Source organism: Monopterus albus, unplaced genomic scaffold, assembly GCF_001952655.1.
Source record: "Monopterus albus unplaced genomic scaffold, M_albus_1.0 scaffold73.1, whole genome shotgun sequence".
NCBI classification, from domain to species: Eukaryota; Metazoa; Chordata; class Actinopteri; order Synbranchiformes; family Synbranchidae; genus Monopterus; species Monopterus albus.
The window spans coordinates 170,567-182,097 of record NW_018127953.1 but is presented as its reverse complement, the minus strand read 5'-3'; the positions used below and the strand labels follow the sequence as shown (position 1 = coordinate 182,097).

The following is an 11,531-nucleotide window of genomic DNA, read 5'->3' as shown; positions in this document are numbered from 1 at the left end:
ACCACAGTTTTCACTCCTTTTACATAAGTTTTTCACTGAATTGTAGACACATCTGTGCTCTTCCTGACAGTAGAACTGTGAAAGCAAATGGATTCACAGAAGATGCACAGTGAGCTGCAGAGTGACACATTGACTCCGATGTAAACAGGTGGTCATAATGTTATGGCTGATCGGTGTATGCTAGGCTACCAGCATCTGTCTTGAATAACCTAACAGTCATGCTAACAGGCTGCTAAGATCTCAGCCAAGACATGACTACAGCATCTCGGCAAATGTGTATCCAATACATGATGCTGTATAGACAGATAAACACTCAGAAAATGTCTTAACAAGTAATTTAAAATAGTTTTAATTATTAAAATAATTCTGTTAAGCTGTACTGTACTGCAAAAAGGGGGGGTGATCTGTCTTTACCTCACTGCACAACATCAACAGTTGTTTCACAGAAGACACTGTGACATATATACTGTGACTGATATACTGCCACCCTGTCATTCTTCACTGGTCTTACTGGACTTTGAGCAACGATGCCTGTCATCAACTTTGACACAAAATTGGTATATACTTCTAGGTATGGCTCCAAATTGTTTTCCATGCAAATGTTATTTGGTCTTATATTCTCTATTTTATGTCAAAAATAAAAAATAAAAATAAAAAGACAAAGGAGTCAAAACAAAAATATGTGTCCTGCAACCTTGGCGCAGTATCTCTTATACTGATTCTGATGAAATGTGGAGATACCTGGATGCAGACTGCAGTCACTCTTTTATTAACACTATAATTGAGGGTATGTGTGTGTGGATATATATACATGCTGTACATACAGCGCATAAAAAAGCATCCAGTCTACCTGTCTGGCTCATGTGCAGCACATGTGCAACAGTCTGCACAGACTCAAATTTTAGGCTGCATGTGGAATCCACATAGACACTTGTGAACTTCGGCAGGTGATGAAATTTACATCACACTGACCCATACAGAGTGAATTAAGAAGGAGAGTGACAAGAGCCACTTTTTCCAGTAATAGTGGATCATGGGATGTTGAATGGTTCCAAACATTAGGAGCAGCTCCATGAAGTTACACTGACTTGGCTGCTATCGTCCAAAATAAGAAGCTGAAATGAATAGCAGTAATTATACTTGTGACATTTTAAGTTAGTGATGTATCAAAAGATTTATACATGTTCTACAACCTTTCTGAAGTCATTAAAAGTAGCAATAGCTGATAAATCCTGCTCTTAATCGCTCATTTTGAACTATCTGAAGCAACAACAGTAATGTGACCCGCCACAGTTCTGGACCCTTTGCTGTCACAAACATGCAGAAAGCATGTATTGGGATTTGGAGACAGAATGCAGTGGTGAAATGATTAGCTGATCTATCAACAGAATATTAGTCAGCAATAACTGGCACATTGGATTAATTGTTTAAGTCATACAGTATTTTAAGCACAAATGCCAGAATTTCTCCAGGTTCTCAAGTATGATGATTTTATGGTTTTCTTGTTCATTTCACAGTCATTTTGTGAACCTAATCAAATTCATTGATAAGAAAAATAATCATTAATGTAACGATACTGCCATCTTGTCTGACAGGGAAAGGAAGATTTGACACAGGTGTGCTCTACTGGTATAGGCACACCAGAAGAGCAGATCATGCTTTCAATGTCAGTGTGACAATCCCATTATTTACCCATATCTGTGAGATCATACCCACTGACCAAAATGCTGACTGCACAGGTGAAAATATCTGCCTATACAGACCCCTAAGACAGTTTAAGCAAAATCACAAAACAACAGCCATTTTTAATGGCAGTACTGAATTTCTATTTGAGTCACCTCATATCAAACCCTTTTTTCGAAGTGAGCTTGTCATCTATTGTATGTATAGAGTAAAGCAAAGAACTGAGCTGAGGACTTCACTCTGAGGATGGATCTCTGCAATTATTAAATGAATTAATTATCATTTGTGAAAATGAGCTCCACACACTTAGAACAACCCTTACTTTTCTACAGTCTCTGAAATAAGAAAGAGCCAACTGCACGTGCACATCATTTCTGCTCTGTTTAGTGTCTCTATTGTGAAAAATAAGCAAAACATAAAATCACCAGCCTTATCCTCTAAGGACAAAAGGCTTTTGGTAATTGTATACACACAAAGGAAAATGATTACAACAAGGTGAAAACAGACTAAAAAGCCAGGAAATCAGATATTTGTTTAATCCATCCTACTGCTGATATCAGTAAAACACTACACAGTAACCAGCGGACCATGAGCATGACTTCTGTGTCTCATCATATTATCCCTCTGTGACCTGGGTGACTGTGGGTGTATGTGTTTATAAGTCACTAAAAATTTCTGAGACATAGCCTGCAGCGATACACGCTGGCAGACATCTACATAATGCCTTTACACATATACCCTTGCAGTCTTTCCTTTTAGGGCCCATACAAAGATTTACATTCATTTCCAGGAGACTTACCCTAACCTTAATCAAAGCTGACACTTGCTCTAACCTTACATCCCATTATTTTTTTAAAATTCGATGAAATTAGTCATGGGGGCCAGCCTCTAGTCATCACAAGTCCCCACAAGTATATATAAACAAGGCCACACACACACATACAGTGTGAGCACATGGGAAGGTTTCATATGTCTAGTTCAAATGCCAAAACTCTTCATTTTTAAGCACATTATGAAAGAAAACATTCTGCTCTGTAACTGGGTGGAGCAGTGGCGTGGTGGTTAGCACAGTCACCTCACAGCAAGAAGGCTGATCTGGCACCTTTGTGTGCGGAGTTTGCATGTTCTCCCTCAGTGTGCTCTCCGGGTGCTCCGACTTCCTCCCACATTCCAAACACATGCAGCTTAGGCTGATTGGTGACTCTAAATTGCCCCTAGGAGTGAGTGTGGTTGTGTGTGGTTGTTGGTCCACATGTCAGCCCTGTGATAGACTGGCGACCTGTCTAGGGTGTACCCCGCCTCTCGCTCAGTGTCAACTGGGATTGGCTCCAGCCCCCTGCACAACCCTATTCAGGAATAAGCGGTATAGATAATGGATGGACTCTGTAACTGATGTTTTATGAGCTTCCTTACAGCTCCCACTGTGCACAGTTATTTATTTACAACAATCCAGCTTATGTAACACAAAAGACACCAAGGTCAGGTTGTATACAGCATATCATGTACACACAAATCACACATGCGCCAAACACACAAGGAGTCACTGGCTGCCTTGGGTGGAGGAAGTGCCGAGGAGAGAAAGAGGAACAGAGGACCTGAGGAGGAGGAAGAAGAGGAAGATGATTGGAAAAGAGGAAGAAAAAGTGCTTTCTCTATGGCAGTCTGCTGACACTGGCATCCAACAATGCATAGCTTAGCTCTTTTGTGTCAACTCATGAGCATGCATGACACTAGCAATGGTAAAAGCATATAACAAAGCATGCAATGGCAGGATGGCATAGCAACTTGGGAACAGTCTGGGGGGAGGATGATTTCCCATCACAAACTACAATGGTTTATGTGCAAATACTGCAATAATGTTGCACTAGCTGACTCTGCATCCAACGTACACTGCGCAAAGCAGTCCTGATCTTAATTCCAGTGACCAAGATGAAATGCAATTAATTTACAGAATAACGATATAAAAGCAACAGTGCAGTCAGTGAGACTATTCAAATCAAGCTATCTATTGAACCTGATTATGTATTTTGGATATACATTGTAAGAAAACAGCGAAATCTTCTTCAAACTGAAGTCTGTAAATTATCACATGAAGAATCAACAAATCCTCATAAATGAGCAGCTGGAACTAATGTTTAGCATTTTGTTTGAAAAAAGCTGAAATGAATTATTATTAGTACAACTGCCACTTAATTTTCTCTTGATTAAGTGATCAATTATAATCTTAGCATTTCAGGTCAGTTGACTTTACTTTCCAAGTTGGCCAGCTCCTGGTTTAGAAAATGTCAATACTGTCAGGTCCGCTCGGCGCGACCTGCATCTCTTCTGCCTTTCTCTCTCCTGCTCGCTCTTTTTGCAGGATCAGTGCCTCAGCTGTGTCGCATGTTGTAATCAGTGACTTGTGGGTTATCGCGCACTGTTGGGGCACATTACTGTAATCACCCTCCTACCTTATTTATACCTCTGGCGAATGCTCTGCCGTCACCGGAGCGTTACCTACTGTAACTTGCATACCCTGTAACAGACCTGTAGTCGTGGTATGTATTTGTACGCCATAATGTTTTCCACGCTGACAGTCCCTGTATACCTCTGGCGGATGCTCTGCTGTCACCGGAGCATTACCTACTGTAACTTGCATACCCTGTAACAGACCTGTAGTCGTGGTATGTATTTGTACGCCATAATGTTTTCCACGCTGACAGTCCCTGTGCTGTGGATCGCATTTTGTATGTTGGTTATATGTTTTGTGTTATACATCTTAAGACGTCCACACTGACAGTCCCTGTGCTGTGGATCTCTTTATGTTTTTCCCATTAGGTTAGCTAGACGTTCTTTTTGGTATCCACGCTGACAGTTCCTGTGCTGTGGATTTCCTTTTTTGTTAGCTAATCCTCCTGGGTAGTTTGTTTTCTTTTTCACCTGTCCGTCCTCATCCTCACTCTCCTGTTTTTTGCCGTTAGCCTGTTTACTCCCCTGGTCATCCTGTTCTCCCTCACTGTATTTGCTCAGCCCCGGTTGTATGTGTTCCCCGACTCTGTTCCTTTTTTTTCGTGTTTCCCACCATTAAAACCTCCTTTTTTACTAGCACCTGGGTCAGCGATCTTGAGTCCTGCCTCAGTTCTCCCTCACCCTCCTGGTGAGGGGGACTAAACCATAACAAATGCTGCTGCTGATTTACAAAAAATGTAATTTATTTAAATGAATCCTGCAATTATATGGGAAAAACCTACAGTATAATAACAATTTCATTCACGTGTCACTGTTTGATTTGACACATTTGAACATCATTTGGTCATTGGTATACACACCCAAACTTTAAATCCCACATGCTCCATATTCCTTTTGCAGCCTTTTAGTATACTCAGCACATTTGAATGTAGATCATGTGCACTGTGAACATTCGGTCAGAAAATTTTCATTGCCCTAATCATACACTGGGATTTCTCAAATGTCTTCCCTGCAGTGACTATGCAGTTACTCAAGTCCTGCATGTACTTAACGAACCAAGCTGTCAAAATCAGCCTGTTTCCAAGAACCAATGAATAAAAGCTATTAATCCATTTGTTTCATCTAACAGTTTTTATTTTCAATGAGCTATAAACACTGATTAAGGCCACACTGTTTCCTGTTTCCTGTCAAAGTGAGTCTGGAGGCCAGTGATTCAGTGATTCTCATCCACTCACCCACTTAATTTATTGCCTCCTTAGGGATACAGGAATTCATTCTTTCCAGGCTATAGCAAGGGTGCTTTTGGCCCAGACTGTAGTGGCTCATATATTTGAGGATAGGCTGGATAACATAAGCATAGGGACCTTTCGAAACAAGATGAATAATAGACGAAGACAAAGTGTAAGAGAAGGGTGAGCAGGTGAAAGCATTTGCAGCAGTATTCTTTGAACACTGATTACACAGTTTTATTCTGCGTTGTGTGTGTTGGTTTTTGAGCATCAGAGCCTGAGAGGACATGGAAAATAAAAGACAGAGATAAAAACTAAAAATGTTTACAATGAAGCGTGACCTTACTCTTAAGGCCTTTGAAGATATTTTTGTCTAAGTGTATTAAAATAAACAGAATTGTTTGAGAAGGCCTAGCCATGACGTTAATGCAATACTAACAGCATGCTATCTTAAAAGATTAGCTGAAACCCTAGCTTTCTTTAAACTACAGAGTGACACCACACTGCTCTCTGGGGCAGTTCTCACTGTCCCTATTCAAACTTGTATCTGCCCAAGAACTGAGGTTATGGGGTTATTTTACAAGAAGTAGTTGAGATGTAATTAATGGTTCCTTTTGAAAAATGTCCTGTAATAAATACATATTTCGAAAAACAAGTCGCCTTGATTCTGACATGTCACAGTACCTCTGTGTACCACTCACATTGTCTCTCCATCCTAATCTCTATTAAAGAGTAATTGCAGGTACTGTGTCAGAGATGCTGATGTTGCTATGCAACCAAACAGAATGTTTTGCAGAGAGATGGGCATTTTTACAAGTCTGCTATCATCTCAAAATGGTTGCATTTGCTAGAATAATGGTTTCCTATTTGCACACAACCCTTAAAACTGCCTTGATTTTTGATCGGCATTGTGGGTACATCCCATTAGACAGCTCTCAGAGCAATCTATTGTCTCAATACTCCTTTAAATTACCCACAGTGCACCAATGCTCCAGTGGTAACTCCGTTCTGTAATTTGGCCATGCATGTGCAATGGGAAATTATCTATTATATTTGATAAAAATGAAATCCACATATTTCCATATTATATACTGTAGGCATATCTAATAATTGAAAAATAGCATACATTGTTGCATGTACACTACAGTATCATGTGCTGAATTAGTGTTGATACCCATACTTGTGTATCCTTTTCTCCTCCTCCCATGTTTCACGACTAACAACACAAAGTCATTCGCCTCTTCTTAAAGCATGGGAATGTATCAGTGTGACTTGCTACCATTTGGGGTCACACCAATGGCAATAAGATGTGGATGCAGAAAAACAATCTTTTGAAAAAAAAAAATGGAGCAATGAAAGTTATGGGACAACAGTGTTTTTCTCTCATGGACAAAACATATATTGTGTTGCAGCAAATCCTCATTAATGATGCACAAACAATATCTAGAATCAGAGAGACAAATAAAGAGGGAAGACACAACAGGCAGACAGAAGGGCATGCAGAGCTGCGTGTGCCTCTGGTAGGCAGACATATTGTCAGAGACTACATCATGGACCATTTGATGGACGCTTTCATCCAAACATTGAGCAGCACCAACGCATACGCCTGGCTGTAGCCACTAGTGTCATGCTGGAGCCATCAAGGTGCAGAACTACTGACTGACAGACACAGAAGACAGACTATCAGACAGGCGGATTGAGGAAAACAGACAAACATACAGAGGAAAAAGGGCTGGGTGTCTGATGGCTGCATGGCTTCTCACGCCTTCATGTTGTGCCACATTAATCTGACAGAAATTCGGTGAGGCTGCACTCGCATAAAGACGCACAGCATCCACTGAAAACCGCAAGACTCATACTGAGTATGCAACAGTCATGATTTTATATTATCTCATACAGGAGAAGAATCTAAATGGTATTGATGATGATGATAAAGCATCTCAAATAATTACCCACCCAGGTCCACGCGTGTATGTAACGGAATGTGTATACGTAATAGCCTAACCGACGTGTAGCTCCATTATCGGACACAAATATGATTCAATTTTTAAAGGCCTCTAACATGCTGAATTAGACCACAAACCCATCGATAACAATGGGGATCAGTGAACTCACTGCACAAGGCATATAGGTGCCCCAGTGACACAGCCTAAATCATGCCTGGATCATTGCAAAATGCCAGACGCAATGATAAACCGAAGTGAAAACAACGGATTGAATGTTATGTGAGAGTGGTGGCCCTGTTTTTACTGGGAAAAGGGAATTGAGCATCACAACAAGCATGTCAAATTATGTGAGCATTGATGTCCACATGCATAGCCAATATTCTGGGGGTGGAGGTTGTGGAGAGGGCACCAGCAAACCACCGGGTTGCCACATCAACCAGTAAGATGATGTGCAATCCTTTATGTGCATACAACCACAATCAATATAAATCTATTGGAGAAGGTGCATGTGTGCCCAGGCATTTTATACGTGTAGGAGACATTGGCTCGTTGAGATTGTATAGCTAATTATTCTCAGGGAGGGAGCACATGTGTTTAACTGTCATCACGGAACCGGTGAATAAAAAAACTCTTATTTACCTTCATGTCATTGACAATGGCCTGGAATAGACCCCCGAGGGCCCCGCATTCCTTCTCCACGGTCTCCATGTTTGCCAGATCCACCATTCACCGGAATTTGCAGAAGCGCGCACCAACTGCGCGCTACCAACACCCAGCAGGAAAAAATATGTATTTCCACAAAATCACGACCGGGCTCTCCGGTCTGCCCTTTAAATGAAAATAACGGAAGGATGCCGCAAGAAGAGGAGCAGGAAGGTTATGAATAAAGAAGATGCAAAAACAAACGGCTTGTGCTGCAGTCTCTTCCAAGCAAAGGGAAGATGTAATGTGTGAGAGAGAAGATGGTCTCTCTCTCTCTCTCTTTCTCTCTCTCTCTCTCTCCCTCCCTCCCTCCCCGACTCAGCAGACAGTGAGACGTCCTGGTGCTACCGGCACTGGGACGTTCACGCTCATCGTGGCGCAGCCAGCGCTACGCGGAGTCGATGGGAATGCACGTGAAAGCAGTGGAGAACCAGAGTATGTGTGCGTGAGTGTCTGTGTCAGGGTCTGTGTCGTTCCTTTGGTGTATGCGTATGCGTGTTGGTGAAGGCGGGCTATGATTGGTGCAGAGGTGGTGGGCTCAGCCGAGTGGGGACAGCAGCCAGTAATACGGTGCAATTGCAAAGGAGTCAAAAAAAACAACTGTGGATGGCCAGTCACATGGTCACACCCACGAAAAGACACCCATGCACAGTCTATACACACACAGCAGACCACCAGAATAAAAACACTTGTGTGCACGTGTTTAGGAATGTGTCCTGATGACCCTGGTTAATGGCTTTTAAAAATATCGTTTTCATAACCCTTCAGTGGCTGTATAGTGACTGTTATGTGAAGGGGGCTACTGTTAGGAGCCTTCCTAAAAATCCCAGGAGGTTGATGTTTTGTGAGACACATATAACTGGTCGCTCACTAGCAAATAAAAATAAATGATTAAAAATCCAGGAAATATGCAATATTGGCTATGTGAACAAGAGCTGCCAGCAGTTAGCATAGTGGCTTAAACTGTATGTCCTGTTTCTGCATTAATGTTTTCCTTTAGTCCAAAAACATGCATGAGTCACTGTATAATTACAGTATACCTAGATCAGACCAGGTGGCAACTGAGTTTCCACTATAAATAGGGGTTAGGATGACATATTACTAGATAAAACTGCATGCTTTATGTGTAAGTGGACTTACGCACAAAGGCTTAGTGGGGATGTCATTTTTTTGGAAAAGGCCTTTTACTGCAAAGACCGTGGGAGGTGTCACACGCAAACATAGAAACCCACACTCACACACCCAGTGATGAGGCTCTGGCAGGGGCTCCAGCTGCAGTACTGTCCAAACACTGCGTTTTGGCCTCATTATCACTGGACCTCTCTTTACAGTAGGACAGGATCACAGGGTGCTGTCAGCCTGGGTCAAGGGGCTAGAAAAGATTCTGGCTACAAGTGTGTGTGTGTGTGCACGCGTGCATTTGTTTTGATAGGTGTACTGGGTGCTCAGTTCAATGTTGTATTCAGACTTCTGAATTGTCCCCTTGAAAGACAGAACACAGACTTCCTCAGGCTTTAAGAGCCTCTTGATCAGACCCAGGTCTGTGAAAGACTAGTATATACACACTGGTGGTCTTTGGTTGGGTGGGGGATGGAGAGGGGGCACTGATAGCAACATGCTGGTTTCAAATTCAAATTGGATTTTTCTTGTTGTAAGAAAAATATCAGACTTAGTAGGTGTAAAAGCTTCATCTGAAATTAAAGGTCTAATTAATGTTCTGTATTTTTCTCCACACTTCCCCTGATTCTACTGCAGCACTTTAGTCACTGTGTCACTAGAGGGCAACCCAGGGCAGCTGTTGTTTGCCAAAGTATGGATTGGAACAGTGCAGTTAGATGTTGCATGTTCTTGTTTACTGCTTATGTTAAAGTGAACTGTATAGTGTATAGACTGTATAGTGGCCTATAAAATGATCAAAATGTTTCTCTCACAAATTATTAAACCAGAAGGCTAATCATGTCCATTTACCTACTCATCCATTTTTGCCAAGCCTCATTTAAGCATTCTAATAATTTCTACTTAAAAAAAAGTATAGCACTTTCCTTGATTCCTTTCTCAGCAGTTCCTCACATGCCCTGTGAGTGCACCTGATCTCTGCAACTTGGCAACAACTAGAAGAACTTTCTTATGTTTTTTTTTTCTCTTTTAACATGTCTATTCTGGTTAGTTAAAAATTACAGGGACCAAACCTGCCTAAGCTGCTGATGTTTGTCCCATATTTATGCTGGTGAAATTTGCTGAAGCTTGGACATGGGGAAAAAGCAAGTGAAGGGGGCCCCTACCTGGGTGTGTCCCCCTTTGTCACAGCTACATATCATTTCTGTAGCCACAACTTTGGATATGCAGGGACTAGAAGCCCAACTGCTGGGAATAGTGGTGTGTAAGGATCAAATCAAATGAAATTTTATTATCACAACAAAAGTCATCTCAAGACACTTTACAAAGTAAGTCCTAGACCTTACTGTTATCAGTATTATTACAGAGGGAAAACCCAACAAATCCCCCTTGAGCAAGCACTTGGCAACAGTGGGGAGGAAAAACTCCCTTTAACGGAAGAAACCTCCAACAGACCCCGGTTCATCAGTTCTCTCCAACTGGTGGTGAGCAGGAGGTATTTATCACCCTGGGTGTTCCAGTCCTTTGGTGGCCCACAATGTCCTCTAACAACTCAATCATTAGGGTCCGGTTTTGGTGAGCGTCGTTACCTGTCTTTGAACCCTCACCTGTGGACCGACGCCTGTTGTCCTGGTGGGCATGTTTGGGCAGAGATCTCAAAACAGAGTTGTAGATGGGTGAAAAGTTGTGTCTTAGTCCACCACCCTCATTTAGTGAGGGGTGTTCTATTTGGACAAAAATGAACATGAAACATCTTCTACCTACCAGTTGATTTTTTCTACGTTTTTTCAGCTTACCATGACCTGGATGACTAAGAATCTGTACAGACATGTTGCTACTCACTTTGGGAAGGTACTTAGGAAGTGCTTTGTTAGGATGATAAGGCTCTACGAGGTCTTTATGATACAATGGAGCCTTGTTATTAAGGGCTTTGTATGTTAGGAGAAGGATTTTAAATTCTATTCTGAATTTTACAGGGAGCCAGTGGAGAGAAGCTAATATGGGAGAGATATGATCTCTCTTGCTAGTTCCTGCCAGTACTCTGGCTGCAGCATTTTGGATTAACTGGAGGCTTTTTAGGGAATTATTGGGACATCCTGATAGTAAAGAGTTACAGTAGTCCAGCCTGGAAGTAACAAATGCATGGACCAGTTTTTCAGCATCACTTTGAGACAAGATGCTCCTGATTATGGTAATATTGTGCAGGTGAAAGAAGGCAGATCTAGAGACTTGGTTTATGTGTGATTTAAAAGACATAAGTCAGTGATGAATAATATGCTGTTCTGGCACTACGAAGGGCTTTTTATATGTTATTAAACTATCTTTCCAAGCTATGGAAAACTCTTCTGACTTAGTGGAGCGCCACCTCCTTTCCAGTTTTCATGATGCCTGCTTTATGGAGCAGAGC

At 41.7% G+C, this 11,531-nt stretch overlaps 1 protein-coding gene across 5 annotated transcripts in view; it reads right to left on the bottom strand.

The window, feature by feature from the left end:
* The window catches only part of mtss1lb (MTSS I-BAR domain containing 2b), a 92,600-nt gene extending 84,071 nt beyond the window's left edge, over positions 1–8,529 (bottom strand). For 3 of the 5 annotated variants that reach the window (XM_020605890.1, XM_020605893.1, XM_020605891.1), the window contains exon 1: positions 7,946–8,529. In XM_020605890.1, the coding sequence (XP_020461546.1) occupies positions 7,946–8,032 (87 nt within the window). In that variant the 5' untranslated portion in view covers positions 8,033–8,529. The remainder of the gene's footprint in view (positions 1–7,945) is intronic. The other 2 variants (XR_002275390.1, XM_020605889.1) reach the window with 1 other exon arrangement.
* Between the last annotated feature and the right edge of the window lie 3,002 nt (positions 8,530–11,531).